Source organism: Rhizophagus irregularis, chromosome 4 (genome assembly GCF_026210795.1).
Source record: "Rhizophagus irregularis chromosome 4, complete sequence".
NCBI lineage: Eukaryota > Fungi > Glomeromycota > Glomeromycetes > Glomerales > Glomeraceae > Rhizophagus > Rhizophagus irregularis.
In genome coordinates, this window is record NC_089432.1 from 3,737,218 (window position 1) to 3,753,320 (window position 16,103).

Consider the following 16,103-nt stretch of genomic DNA (forward strand, 5'->3'; position numbering starts at 1 on the left):
ATAATCAGGTGATGCTACCAGGTGATGCTATCAGGTGACAAGTTCATTATAAAGCCAATAATTTTATAAGAACTTATGACTAGTATCTGCAGGAAAAGTATTTATAAAATTAAAATCCCCCTCCACCGGACAAAAATAAACTTTAATAATTACGAGTAATAGTAAATAATATATGGTTTTATAACTATTGTTCGACATTTCTAATTCTAATTTATAAATGAATGAAATTTTTTAAAATTTGGTTAAAGGAAGTAATAGGAATTAAATGATAAATTAAGGAAGAGTAATAAGAATGAATTTTTGTATGTAGCATAGTCAAAGATTGTTATGATTTGACCATTTTTGTTGTCGATAAATTTTCAGAGATATCGTTTCCCAACATCTAAAGCAAGAATTCTTTATATGTTGAGGAATCTTTAGGGCAATATATATATATATTATACTTTATATCGCAATAGCGACAAAATCTACATTTGCCACAAGAATTCTTCTGACTCTTAGTTTCTCAACTTGATTATAGTAACTTCGCACATAGATGATTGAATATCTAAGGAGAGAATGGAGAGAATATTTTAGTAGACTATTAATTAATCAAAGTAATAACTAGAACTAAAATTCAAATATTATTTACCATCACACAACTAAACTACCATCATGAAAAGGTAGCATTATTCTTTTCTTTAAACGGTATGTTTAGGAAATTTTTTTTTAGGTCAATGTAAGGAATTACACTGAATAAATAAAATGAAACCATAGACGCTTCTTCAATTCTCTGAAAATCAATCACCCGACTTGAACTGGAGTGCTATTAAAAAAAAAATAAAAAAGTAAAAAAATAAATAAAAATAATATAAATAAATACAAATTTAAAATAATTAATTTCAACAATTATTTAATGAATAATTACCCAAATCACGATGAAAAAAATTCTTTAAATTGATATAGCGTGAGTAAGCTCGTAATGTTAAATTATATTTATTTTTACAAAAAAGATCGTTAAAATTATCCTTTAAATATTTATAAAGAAAACCACCGTCAGCATATCCCACTGCTAATAAGTAATTTTTCAATTGTATCATTTGGATTTTCTGAAATATAATAATAATGAGAAAATTTTATTAGTTGAAATTCATCAAATCTTTATAATAATAACTTATTATTACAAAATAATTTGTACCTTTACATAAAAATTTTTAATCTCATAAAAAGAGGTTAAACAGAATTAACGCTCACAATAATCAACGCTCATAATGACGTTTAATCTAATAAATTATAAAAAAAAATGATTTTTAGTCAAGGTTTCAGTCAAAGAGTTCATTCAAAAAAAGGCACAAACAATATGGTGAAATATACTGTACCTTATCATGCTAACGTAATATATTGTAGGTATTTTTAATACCAAATTCTTGCGAATTTTTTCTTGAATTGCAATGTAAGAAGTAAAGAATAATTTAGAGTTGCAGACATTTATCAAGTCAAAGGTGAACGACATATTAACTACCGAATTAACCTATATGACTTATGTTATTTCATGTTCTTATGTCTGCAACCCTAAATTAGATATACGTGGGAAAGTTTTAAATGTACGAAAAATAAAACGAAAGATTTTTTTTTAAATTTTTTTTTTTTTAAAAAAAAAATGATTCCTGGATCCTGGTCACTTGGATCACTTGATCACTAAAATCTGAGTAACATACTATATTTATTGAACATTTGGTTAGTGTGACTGTATTTTGATCGAATAGATAATGTAGGTCAAAAAGTTGTCCTGATCAGAAGACCTGCAGTAGTATAATAATATTTCCAAAAATTTCATCATTTTAACAATTTATAAATTCATATTTATTATCATCACACTATAAACCATGAATAGTAATAATCAAAGTTCTTACAACATCTCTATTACTGTACTCTCGCGGACCCTGAAATTTTGGACCAAATATACTTCGATAACGTAATTTGCAAAATAATTTGAGAAGATAACAAAAAGATTACTAATTCATGTTTTAAAGAGAAAAAAAAAAAAATTTTTTTAAAGTTTGGTTACGACGGCGTTTAAAAACTTGTTTATTGCATATCTTTCAATGATAATGAACATCCAACCTTTCCTATTAAAAAGAAAAAAAAAATTAGAAAAAAAATTTACCATAATTTAGCTAGACTAATATCAATGAAAAAATAAAAAATAGTATTATAAGAAATTTAAAACAACCAGTCATATTTTAAAGTACCATTTTTGGTCTCATTGAAGATTAAATCGCTAACCGGATCGTACGCGATAATAAATATATAAATAAAAATCTATAAACAAATCAATTAATTTTGCGGTTTCATTTTCATTATTCATCTCCGATTATTCCGATTACTTTTTCTTTGTTGTTATTTAATCTAATTACTAAAATATTATTATTTATATTAAATAAAATATATTGAAGCTATTAATAAAGAATAAAAAAGAAAATTCTTTATAAATGCAATAACAGATAACGCAAATTGATAATATAAATTACAAAATGTGTGTTGCGAAAAGAAAATATTCTTTAAAGAATCGCACTGTTATAGAAATGAGGCTCCCCAATTCCCCAATACTAAAAACACTTTTGGATAAATTATTTTCAATCAGAAAAAAAACAAAGAAAAAAATGGTGCCACAAAAATAAAAAGATTACCGGTTTCAATTCAATTCATCAAGATAAACATCCTGTGATGAAACGTTAATTAAAATTTGATTTTTTACCGTTTTACCATTTGTTCCCATCACAATGATCAGCGATAATATTTTTTTCGTTCATTAGATGTGCTGTTGAGCTTATCTTCAAAGTCTCTTCAGTCTCTTCACGAAATTTATTCCTTTCTCGTTCGCAGTTCGCTCTCTGCTCCTGTTTTTAATTGATCGATTACTCGCAACAAATGTCTAAAAAAAACCACGAAACGATAAATCAATCCATGTGAAACAAAATCGTAAGATAATCTCTGCATAACAATTACATTTGTACGGCATATAATAAAGCCGAGTTTCACATTTCTTTTATTACCAAATAAAGTAAAACAAATACCAGAGCATCACAATAAGAACACCCGAACTAACTACATCATAATAAAAAAAAAATTGACTTGAAATAAAATTAAAAGATTAATTCTTTTTAAAGAGTGCCTTAATAAATCATCAAAGTTTGTAAAAAGTATAGTGAGCGTCGAAATATCCATCTAACGTGTCGCAGACTCGCAGTAAATCCTGATAGGACAACCCGAGCAACGTTATGATTATCGGCAAATCATCACATCCGTTAACAATGGGTATGATCTACTATTTCATTTTATCAAACTTTATCATTTTATTTTTTAATATGATTATAAATTTTAATTTCAATTTGTCTTTTTTTGATTAAGATTCTTTAACAAAGAAATTTCTACGTTTCATTGGTTCGTTGTTGTAAGTCGTACCCAGTGTTTGTTGTACGGCAAATAAAATTCAACTTGAATGAATAACGTTTTTTTGTCATTTTTTAGTTCCAATATATGGAAATTGATTATTTTCTAATTCAGTGTTGGCGTGAGAAAAGAAGTTTTGTTCATAATCACATATGATCGATATGCATCAAAAAATTAAGAATATTATCGTGACCTTTGAATTTGTGGTACAAAATTCATACATGGGAATAATGTCTTATCAATAATTTTATTATAAATAGATAGAAAAAAAGTTTTCAAAAATTTTCCCTTTTCTTTTTTTCGTTAAAAAAAATAAAAAAATAAAAATAAAATAAAGTACCAACCGAATAATCCTATATTTAAAAACCGACACTGTGGTTCACATTTTTTTAAAATTTTCATATATACCATTTTTTACATTTTCTAATAAAAAACATGTCTTCTTCTTCTAACTATGAATGCGTTAATTGGATTGAAGAAGCTATTTCGAATAAGTATCTTGAATATTATAAATTCGAGGAGTTCAAGAATATTGAATCGGTTGGTACTTGCGATAATGTTGGGACTACTTATCGCGCTAATTGGAAAAATTGGAGGCAAATTTTCGGGTTAAAAAATCTTTTTTATATTAATGACACCACTGTTAAGGAACTTGTTAATGAGGTAATATTTAATAATTAATTAGTATTTGCTAAACCTTTTGGCCCGTAGGTTAGAATACTCTTGGACTAATAATTTATTTTATTATTAAAAATTAGCTTAAACTTCATCGTAAAGTTGATTTTCATGATAATATAATCAACTTCTATGGCGTAAGTGAGGCGTGCTCAGGTAAAGTATAAATTAATCTGCTATTATCATAAAAAAAATTTTAATTAAAATAAATAATTAACATTTTTTTCTTTTTTTTTTAATTTAGGTTCAGGTATTAAGAAATATTTGTTAGTAGTGGATTATGCCGACTGTGGTTCTCTCAAACAATATTTGGGAGATAACTTTAATAAACTCACTTGGAAAGATAAATTCCAATTGGCATACCAACTGACTAACGTTATGTCATACTTACATTATGAAGGAATTGTGCATCGTGATTTGGTAATTATTTATTCAACTATTATTTAATTGTTAATTAACTTTTTATAATTTACTTACTTATAAATTAAAATTATTTATTTTAATTAGCACTCCGGTAATGTATTGGTCCATCGGGGTAATATCAAGTTGGCCGATCTTGGGTTGTCGAGAAAGCTTAGGGAAGCTATGTCGATTAAGGAATCAATTGATTTGGTTCCTTATATTGAACCAAAAAGATTAGCTGACCAAAAGTACCCGATAGATGAAAAAAGCGATGTATATAGTGTTGGCGTGCTATTATGGGAGATATCAAGTGGAAAACCACCTCTTAACTTTCTCCAAAAAGACGGGCCTTACAAATTAAATAGCAATTTTTTAGCACTGAAAATCTATCAAGGCCAGAGAGAGAACATAGTTCCTGGTACCCCTAAAGATTATTATGACCTTTATCAAGGTAAGATTTTAATCACGATCATTGTTTTAAATTTATTGATATTTTACTTAATGTGTGTAATTTTTTTATTAGAATGTTGGGATGGTGAACCAAATAAACGACCAACTATGATAAAAGTTGCGGAGGAATTAAAAAAAATTATTATGAAATGTAATTTAATAAGTAATATAATTTATAATATATATTTAATTACAAACCTCGGGAAGGGGAAGAGGTTTGATGCGTACGTTCTTAATTATTTTAATGATAATCAAATTGAACCAAAAGCTCTCTATAATTGGCTATTAAATAATCAGCCAAATTCAGATTCTATTTTTTTATTAGGGTATTTATATTATTATGGAATCGGAGTAGACGCTTCTTACGAGAAAGCGTTCAATTTATTTACATCAGAATTAAACCACACATTAGCATTATATTATGTTGGACTTTGTTATCAAAATGGACATGGGGTTGAAAAAAACGAGAACTCAGCTTTTGAATATTTCGAATTCTTGGCCAAGAAAAATATTGCCATGGGGCAGGTTAAGATAGGCTATCTTTATAAGCGCCTTAAACGAGATCAAGATGCTATTTATTGGTATAAAATAGCTGCAGAAAATGGAAATCTTATGGCAATGTATAATCTTGCAAATAAATATCTTGGTTTGAAAGATTACGAAAATGCTATTAAGTTTCTCGAAAAAGCGGCGGAAGGAGAATATGTAGAAGCAATAAATGCATTGGGATATTGCAATGAAAATGGACTTGGAACTATGATTAATCTTAAGAAAGCGGAAGAGTTATACACCAAGGCGGCAAAATTAGGAGATTCCAAATCTGCTAATAATCTGGGTGAAATGTTATTTCAAGATAGCGATGAAAATAAAGAGAACTTGGCACGGGCGATTATCTGGTTTAAAGAAGCAGCCGACCTTGGGGATGATGTTGCCCACAGGAATTTGAAAATTTTAAGCCAAAATCCCAGTGTTCTCGAAGACCTTAAAAATTTGGGTGAACAAGGTTGTAAAAATAGTGCGATAATGATTCTGATGGGGATTCCATAAAAATTAGAGCTGGTTCATCAAATAATTTATTTTATATATTATATATTATTATTATTATTATATTATAGAAAATTATAAATGTTAATAATAATTAAAAATTAAATAAAAAATTCCTTCAATTCTTAAAAAGTTTTTGTTACATTTACATATATTAATTATAAAGAGGAGTTAAAAAGTCTATTATATAAAATACATGACACGTTGGTAAATACTTGTAATACTTGTAGAATTACGAATTACGAATTACGAATTACGAATTACGAATTACGAATTACGGATTACGAATTACATTACTTCCTTACGCTCCCACTTTGTACGATGAAACTGACAAACTAAAAATTAAATTAAATTTTAAACAACTAATTAATAATTCAATATTGAGGTTTCGCAATCATTCCAACATTTGTGTAAACAATGTCTAAAATGAATTCTAATATGACGATTAACATGTTCCATTCGACAAAATACTCTAAAACAAGTATTACATTTATATCTATATACATTCCTATTACCATTTGTTACTAAAAATTTAATAATATAATTTGAATGAATATTATTATTATTTAAAATAAGTTCCAAAGGTTTTCTTTTCTTTTCTTTCCATAAATCAAAAATTTCTTGATCTAAATTAGAAAAATTCCAACTACCAATTAAATGAATATTATTTAAATAATTAGAAGAAGATTTTGTAGCTAATAAATATAAAATTGATTTTGCTACCGTCTTATTAAGTGGTATTATAGCATGAATAATAATTTTTCTTAATTTTTTACAAGATTTTAATAAATCTTCAAATTCTTTTAAAGGAATACCAGAAATTAACCATATAGGTAAAACTTCAATATTTGGACATATCATTTTAATTGTTTGAAGATAAGATAAAATTGAAAAAGATGATAAAGAAGTTGAAGATCTTGTTTTAAGTAAAATATTAAGAATTTTAAGAGAACCTTGTGTAGTTTCTATTAAATTAGTGAAAGTTGATAAATCCTTTTCTCTAACATTTATTAAAGAAAGAATTTCAAGATTTGGTAAAGAAATTTGATTAAAATTTATATTAAAATTTTCATCATCATATAAAATACGAAAACAAATTTTTAATTCAATTAAATTAATAAAAGGTGAAATTTTTTGAATAGGTAAATAATCACAACTACAAAGTTCAAGAATTTTTAAAGATTTTGAAAGATAATTAATAGAATCTTTGTTAAAAGGAAATATTTGTCTTGTATTATGTATAAATTTTAATTCTCTTAAATTTTTTTGTGAAAGAATTAAATTATTAATATTATTATCATCATTAGAATTTTCTATTGTATTATCTAAACATAATACAATACGATTTAATGTATGAATTTTTTTTGATAATTCAAGAATTAAATCTTTTGGATAAGATGAAAAAATTTTTAAAGTAGAAATTGTTGAAAAGAATTTTTTTGATTCAGGATATAAAAGAAGATTAAAATTTGGCATATCAAGTGATTTGATTTTTAAACATCTTTTCATAAAAAATGTCCAAAATTGTTTATTAATTTTTTGTTCAATTTGTTCATTATTATTATCTTCAAATATATTTTTGGTTAAATTATTAATTGCTCCTGCTGAAATTACTTGAATATATAATATATAATCAAATAATGGTTGTTGTTGTAATAAATAATTTTGTTTATGATTTTTTAAAAGAATTGGAAATTGTTTGATTTCTTGTGAAAAACATTTTGATATCGTTCTTCCAATAAAATTCCAGTACATTTGTTCTCTTAAATTAACACTTTCCAAATTAATATTTATCCATGGATCTCTCCATAATATTGGTACAATAAATCGAAAAAATAATCTGTTTGTAAGTAAACATGAATATAATGATTTTTTATCATTTGAAAGATATTCCAAGATTTCTCTAATACAATCTTCTGTAAGTGACATTCTTCTAATTTTGTTTATTTCTTTTAAGATGATGAAAAAAAAAAAAAAAAAAAAAAAAAAAAAAAAAAAAAAAAAAAAAAAAAATATTATTTGTTGGAAAAAAAAAAAAAACGAAGAAACGAACGTTTATTTATAGATTACAGATCTTATCCGTATTACGCGCGATGTAATTTATATCACATTGTGCAATCGGATCATATTTCTTTATTTGATCATTCCGTGATAATCTTAAATTAAAAAATAATATGGGCTTTTTTTATAGTGTTTTTTTTTTTTTGGTTTGTACCCTAATTTCGCCGAAATTTGATCTACCTTATCTTCCCTTTATAAAATCACCTGTATATATATTTTGAATAAGATGCTAAATTAGAAAAAATAAAATTCCATCGGTAAAAACGAATAATAATTGATTATTTAATTTTAAAATCAATTTAGATGTTATTATTCATCCCGAAATTATATAATAATAATATTTTTAATTTTGTATAAGACGAAAATTTGTTAAATTAAATGTTTGTAAATCAGAAAAAGAAAATTCATAATTTGAAAAACAGAATCCAGAATTTCAATAATTTAGAATAATTAGTACATTATTTACATTATTTAAGTATATTATTTTTGAGGGGAATGAGATGTAATAGGTGAAAGAGGTGAACCAGTTTTAACGGTTTTTGTTCATCAGCTGATTTTGGATTTTAATTTAATTTGATTTAAAACCAAAAACGTTTTAAAATCAAAAAAAAAAAACGTATAAAATCAAAAACGTATAAAACCCAAAAATGTAATTAATTTAATTTGGAAGTTCTTAGTTCTTACTTCTTAGTTTATTACAATGACTGGCCAAATACAATTAACCGGAATATAAAGTGATAATTCACAAAAATGTCATTATAATTAAACGAATAGGAGAATAGCGTCATTCATACTGTAATATCGTTTTTCGTATGTCAATATAGTAATACCCCACACATATTTACTATTTCGGTTAGTTCGATTTAAATCCATTCTCCACAAGTTTGTACTACATGATCATCTAACAAAAAAAGTGTTCTCCTCATCAAATTTCACAAGTTAGGTAAATTACTGAATATTCATTTCTTCTTATTTAGTAGACCTTATCTTTTTGATTATTAATTATTATTATTATTATTATTATTATTATTATTATTATTTATTTTGTTGTTGGTTTTAAAACAATCTTTGTAAAACTTTTGTATACGATGAGGATTTTCGGAGAGATTTCCCCCCTTTTTTAATATACATTTTTAATAATTATATTCTCTTTGTTGAAAATCTTAAACAAGCAAATTATATTCTTTTGAAATGGAATACAAGAGTAACAAGACCCTGTGAGAGGTGAGAGAAATTGTTTGCCAAAAACTCTATGGCGGTTTTTATTGCTTTTTTTTACAATATATGTTAAGTAATTTTTTTTTTTTTTTAAAAAAAAAAATTCTGCTCAAGTGTTAGAGTAATTAGAATTCACAAGAGTTGGAATTAATAAGATCATTCAAAATTTATTCATTGCATTATAAAAATATTAGCGATCAAATTTTAAAAATTGTTGGAAACGCATTTATTTTTAGGATTTCAATTAATGCGATTTTTAATTCATTGAATAGGTAGGTCTTGTTCAGTTGTTCTCCGTTTTCAATTAACTATATTGTACGTAGAGTTATTACGCCTTTGATTTTCTGATTTTTTTTTTTAAAATTAATTACAGATTCTGCATTGTGCATTGTTGTTTTTTTGGGTACAGGCACCTTATTACGCAGATCCGTTGACCTATACGTTGCGGGAAATTATAAAAATAGGGTTACAATGTGTTATATTAAGTTATAGTTGTGTTAAATTAAAGTTATAGTTGAATCCACCTCCAAAATCATAGAAAAAAAGAATTTAGAAGGTATTATACCATTTACCATCATGAATCATCTACCTATTCTGTCCTTCTACCTTCAATTATCCCTCCATCAAATTATAGTCATCCTACTTTATAACGAATCTTTGATGATATAAACAAATTCTTTGTTATAAAAGTATAACGAGTTTGGGTTATTTTAACTATCAGGCGAGCTTTGCGAGTTAACTGTAAGAATAATCAAGTATGATAGAACAAATATAGAACAAATATGCGATCAAATATGCGATCAAAAAATTTTAATGTTAATTTTTTTAATCACTAGACTTATATATAATCAGGATGATAAAATGCTTATTAACAAAAGGAGATGATTCATCAAAAAAAAAAAGTCTTTCTAGAGGATATAGTTTGTAATGTTTGTAATAAAAAATTAATTCTCAAGAATTCTTAAAAAAAATTTACATCAAAGGCCAAATTTGAAAAAAAAAATATATTTTATCATAACCATCAAGAATCTATAATTCTATTTTTATAAATTTTAACTTTCAGATTTTTCTTTTAATGCAATTTTGATTTAGTTTAGAAAAATTAATGATTTATTCAAATAAAAATTGACATTTAAGAAGAATGTTCCGTTCATTATATTTCCCTCATGTATCCAAATTCCAAAATGGAATTATACTGCCTAGTATATCATTCAAATTATCTATAAATAATCAATTTGATATCCCCCCCTTTTTAACCTTATTGAAAATGTATACCATAAAATATTTCTTTCTCATGATCCAAAAATATAACTCCTTAAAACATCCCTTACACCCTTACCCAAAAAAGACTAAATGAACATTAATTTTAATTTAAAAAATCTACTTAAAATAACTTAAATTTATTTATCTTTTTTATCATTGCAAATATCTCAAGATCAAAAAATAAATAATTGATTACTCTATGATAATATATGATAAACCATATTCATATATTTATTATGTAATTGAGCATATGATTTAACATCACGCATAATTGTATATCCTTCAATTCATTGGATCAATTTAATTTATTGAAATAAAATATAATCATTGTATTTACAACATAAAGGGTAGAATAATAATGAGATTTGAGAGTATAAAATTAGGAATGTAAAGAATGTTAGAGATATTGAGAGTATTAACTATACCAAATCATCATCTCCGTGATATGATGGTATAAACCTTGATACTATACATGTCACTCTTAATTGAAATTGTAATTTCCTCGCTTTGTTATGATCGCAAATCAATTACCCCTTTTGCGAGTAATTTGATCAGCGATCAAGTTCCGTTGTTTAATAGCCTGGGAATAACAGTAAACACATCAATTAGCCTATCAGCTATATCATGCCCATCAAATATTTTCAACAATTCGGTAAAAATAAATGTATTTCGAAATTATACTAACCAATGACATTCTCGTACGACAGGTAAATATATAATTGCTATAAAAAAAATAAATAAATAAATAAAAAATAATTTCAAAAATGATTAATTAACTTGAAATAAGATTCATTAATCAGTTCAGAAATCAGAACAAGATTAATGATTAAATATACCTATATTAGATTCTAAACTTTAAGTATGCGTCACACGTAAAGCTTCTCATCCCGAATACGGAAATCGTATAGACCACATCCTTATACAAATTCTATAAACTACCCCTTATTATCCCAGACATTCAAATCAAATCTTTGATATAAATAAAAAAATGGCGTGCATGTAGTTCCGTAGAATAACTGCACATTGATTACGTAACGGAAACTATTCAAGAAGGAAATATTAGAATATAAGTTGTTACTTGTTAGTCCCTCCTTAACAACCATTAATTTTTCTGTAAATCATACCATTGATAGCGCAGCAGTTTTAGTTATTAAAGTTAAATGATGTCACGATTCGCTTTTCGTTGCATGAGAATTTCACAAACGCTTTTGTTGTTTGCCTTAGTGATCCATCAATTCTTTAGTTGCGGTCCTATGGAAATGTCGAGTTTTTACCGGTAAAATAGACGAAATGTACTGTATAGTTTCGTTTTCACTGCCAATTTTAGTTGGGTGTCTTATCACCCAAATTTGTATTTGGAATTTCCCACAACTTAGATTGCTAAAACGAACGATAATGTAAGCATAATGTAAGCTATTATCCCATTGCGTGAACTACTATTAAAGAAACTTTGTGTGTGCGAACAATTCTTACCTGGGTAAAACTAGTTCCCGTGATACAACACCTATTTCAAAAATCACGATATGATTAATGAGGTAGTGTTGGACCTAATGTAATGTACCAATAGTCACTGAAATTTTCTTTGATCAAATCAAGGAAATCATGCTTTTTTCACGTTGGTTTTCTTTCATAAATAATTAGATAATCATCGTATAATAATTTTTTCTTTCTTTCTTTTTTTTTTTAAAGAAAAAGCTTTTGGTAAAATCTGCATAGAAAGTTCCCGAACTAGAGCATGAGATAGGTAGATCATAAATAGTATTTTCTGATTTAAGATGAGATGATAAAGCCATTTCTCCATATAGAGTAATCTATTGATAAGAATTATGTAACTATAATTATGCAAAAAACACGAATGATATACCTCGATTTGTGTGAGAAAATAAAGCACTAAACCAAATTCATTATGTTTCCTTTTAATTTTTTTTTCAAATGAATTCTTTATCAGGAAGACCATCAATGAATTATAATTAATTTTTGTAATTATTTATGATTATTTATGATTATTTATGATTCAATTGATGGAATATTTCTTATCAAAACTTCATCTTAGATTAGATTGATTCTACCAAAATATGTTATTTTCAGAATTAGGGTTCGTGAGAGCTTTGCATTTTTTGTAAAATTTTTTTTTTTTTTAAAAGTATGTTGCCGATCAATATGTATAACGTGATGATTATGTATTCAAACTTGGTGCGTATAATATGCAGCCTGCCGGTATGTGCTTTTTTGAGATTTTTTCTCTTTTATTCTAGATATTTTCTGTAACTTCTTACGTAAATTATTAATACGTGATATATATATATATATATACATAAACTATGTTTCACGAGTGGGTTAATGAAAAGAATATTAAATGTTTTGACATTAACGAATTTCACAATGATAAAGAACTTGGTGACGGGAATCTTGGAAAGGCTTATTATGCAAATAAAAATTCGGGGACCAGATCTTATATGTTAAAATGTGTTAATACTAATGATATTATCGTCAAAGATCTTATTAAAGATGTAATTATGTTTAATATGTATTATAATATTTTAAAAAAAATAAACTAAAATTCTAAAATTTATTTATTTTTTTTTTAGCTTGAAACAAGACGTAAATTTAATGCCCATATAAACGTCTTAAAGTTTTATGGAGTTGTAAATTTTGAACCAGGTATAAACCGAAATAATTATCTTAAAAAAAAAGTTTCTTTTTTGTAAAAAATATGATTATATATATTTATTTTTTTATTCTTTCTTTCTTTTGATCAGAAAATGAACGTTGTTATTTGGTGATGGAATATGCTGACAGTGGTACCCTTCGCCAATATCTGAAAGCAAAATTTGAAGGATTAACTTGGGAAGATAAACACCATTTAGCGATTCAATTAGTTTCCGTCGTATCAGACTTACATGATGAAGAAATTGTGCATGGTTATTTGGTAATTTAAAACTAATATTATTATTTATAGTGAAAAAAATAATTTATATTTTTACTATTTATTAACTTTTTTTATAATAGAATCCCAACACTATATTGGTTCATCAGAATACGGTGAAACTAAAGTTTTTTAATAAGGTGAATAAAAAAATCAAAGAATTTCAACCTGATTCCTCCATTTTCCCTTACACGGATCCCAAGATGTTTAAAGTAAATGTAACATCTCAACTTGATAAGAAGAGTGATGTGTATAGTGTTGGAGTTCTATTATGGGAAATATCAAGTGGGAAACCACCATTCGGTGATGATTGTTCCGTTGAATTGGTCATACAAATAATAAGTGGTGTTAGAGAAGAAGTAATACCTAATACTCCCACTTATTACTCTGAACTTTATACCGGTAAATATAATAATAATAATAATAATAATAATAATATTTTATTCTTATATTTAATTTTTACTAATGATATATATTTATTTATTTACTGTATTTAGAATGTTGGGACGATGAACCAGATAAACGACCTTCCATGAGTGACGTTGCTAAACGAATTTTGATGGGTGGGCGACAGAGCTAATTAATAGAATTATAACCTTTTAATAATGCTTTAGATGATATATTGTGATGTATATATAATGTACAGTTAAATTTAATAAATAAAAATCAAATTGTTAAATAATGAATATTCCGTATGTAAGATTCATCAATTAATATTATAATAAAATAAAACATATCGACATTAAGAAAGCGTTGATAATTATCCATAATCCATGAAGAAATTTCCAGTTTATAAGAAGAGAATTGTTTTATCTTTATTAAGCCGTTCTATTATGCATCTCGGTAAATATTGGGATTCTTGGAGTTTGTCACGTGATTTTTAAGATCAAATCGGACGATAGTAGTTTGAAGTAGGTTTCTTTATTATGCCAAATTGCCAATAAATATTCCAATTATTATTTTATTACCATGATCATGTCATCATGACTTTTTTTTTCGTGAGAATATTGAATACCTGGTTTTAAGTGTTTAATTAAAAATATTTTTTTTTTCTAAAAAAAAAATATTTTTAAAAAAGTATCTTCTGGAGATGGCAACATATCGTTAAAGTAAAATATGCTATGACTAGTCTATATATAACTTGTAAATATAATAAATATAATGGAATTTAAAACTTATATTACAATTTGTATTGTTAGTTTTTTTATGAATTTATACGACTATTAAAGACAATCTTAAATATCTCTCGTTTATATTAATTACATTAGTTGTCGCTTATAAATAAACTGACCTCTATGTTAAATAATCAAAATTTATGATTATTCTAACAAGATAATATATGATTCGAATATCATGATTTATTTCGCTGTGGTTATTCGGTTATTCCGGTCAATATATACATGGTTTAATATAATATAAATAATATTAGATAATTTTTTTTTACTAAAAGTTAAAAGTCGTTGTTTATATCCCTAAAGAATTATTAAAGCCGTGATGGTGATTTGAAGTAGTGATTTCGTCATAAAAAAATTATCAAAAAATAAGTTCCACGATAAATACACATATATACTTTGATTTAAAGAATTTGGAAGATTTTTTTTGTTTGTTTCGAAACTTTTATACCAAATTAAAAATTTAAACCAATTATTTTACATTAGTTTGCGTAGATACTTTCGTTTAATTAGAAATGATGTTCAAAGGCATTATGAAGTTCTTTTTTTTTTAAATGAGGCCAAGCGTGAAATAAAAAAGAACAAAAAAAAAGTGTTTTGTTTAGAGTTTCTTATCGATTATTGAAATTTCGATGTCAGGAACTTTATAATTTTATAACTATTCATAATCGAAAACATTTATTTCTACAGTGTATATAATACGCCCTGTATAATAATAATATAAGTTAATAATGGATATTTTTAAATTAATATTTTATCAAAAGGATAAAAAAACAAAGTTAAGGATTGGAAAAATTATGTTTCATGAAAAAATAACAAATACATAGTAAATTTTTAAACGATTACGATTATTTAAAATAAATATAAGAATTTTCTCATAAAATTTTTCAGTTTATAAGAAACCATTATAAGTATAATTAAGTCAAAAATCATTTTTTTTTTCAGAGACAGAAATTTAATATTTTTCGTTAAAAAGAGTTATAGAGTTTCGCCGGTTCGACAGATAAGAAGTTTACCCAGCATTTTTGACCTACTGTACATTAATTTTTTAATGTAGGTCAAAAAATGTTGGGTAAACTCCCTCTCTGTCGGATAACGAGGATCACTTGCGGTTCTATTTGCTTAAGGAAGGAATCAGAGATTATATTTGTGTGATGTAAAATGATTTCAAATATGGCCATTTCAATTAGTAGTAAATATATACTGTACATTGATATTGTACGAAAATAAATTTGCAAATTTGCATCAGAAATTTTTTGATTTTCAGCATCAATAAAATAAATTTTGTACTAAAGTTACCCCATTCTCTTCAACTACCGATAATGGAATGTCACACATTTACATTTTGAAGATCTAAAAAACAGATTGACAATTGTTTGTCCCAAAATTGGAATTTGCCCCAGTTCTCGAGTTTGAGTAATTTCCAAAATTGGTTCCGTAGGACAAAAAACGCCATCATA

General features: G+C 25.7%; 4 protein-coding genes across 4 annotated transcripts; 2 read left to right on the forward strand and 2 right to left on the reverse strand.

The window, feature by feature from the left end:
- Positions 1-497: 497 nt before the first annotated feature.
- OCT59_024119 (uncharacterized protein) lies at positions 498-1,366 on the reverse strand (the record flags this gene model as incomplete). The annotated part of the gene is made up of 7 exons (XM_066135193.1): positions 498-547; positions 632-641; positions 731-805; positions 1,050-1,088; positions 1,178-1,198; positions 1,256-1,262; positions 1,359-1,366. The coding sequence occupies 7 exons, from the start codon at positions 1,364-1,366 to the stop codon at positions 498-500; spliced, it is 210 nt and encodes a 69-aa protein (XP_065991241.1).
- A 2,368-nt stretch (positions 1,367-3,734) lies between these two features.
- On the forward strand, positions 3,735-6,229 carry OCT59_024120 (uncharacterized protein). The gene is made up of 4 exons (XM_066135194.1): positions 3,735-4,095; positions 4,191-4,527; positions 4,615-4,960; positions 5,033-6,229. Exons 2-4 carry the CDS (start codon positions 4,486-4,488, stop codon positions 6,004-6,006), a joined length of 1,362 nt encoding a protein of 453 aa, XP_065991242.1. The 5' UTR covers positions 3,735-4,095; positions 4,191-4,485; the 3' UTR covers positions 6,007-6,229.
- Positions 6,230-11,765: 5,536 nt separating this feature from the next.
- OCT59_024121 (uncharacterized protein) lies at positions 11,766-12,338 on the reverse strand (the record flags this gene model as incomplete). Its single annotated transcript, XM_066135195.1, has 3 exons — positions 11,766-11,925; positions 12,019-12,049; positions 12,275-12,338. 3 exons carry the CDS (start codon positions 12,336-12,338, stop codon positions 11,766-11,768), a joined length of 255 nt encoding a protein of 84 aa, XP_065991243.1.
- Positions 12,339-12,866: 528 nt separating this feature from the next.
- Positions 12,867-14,051, forward strand: OCT59_024122 (uncharacterized protein; the record flags this gene model as incomplete). Its single annotated transcript, XM_025315039.2, has 5 exons — positions 12,867-13,055; positions 13,134-13,206; positions 13,305-13,474; positions 13,555-13,873; positions 13,969-14,051. The coding sequence occupies 5 exons, from the start codon at positions 12,867-12,869 to the stop codon at positions 14,049-14,051; spliced, it is 834 nt and encodes a 277-aa protein (XP_025183835.1).
- Positions 14,052-16,103: the final 2,052 nt, after the last annotated feature.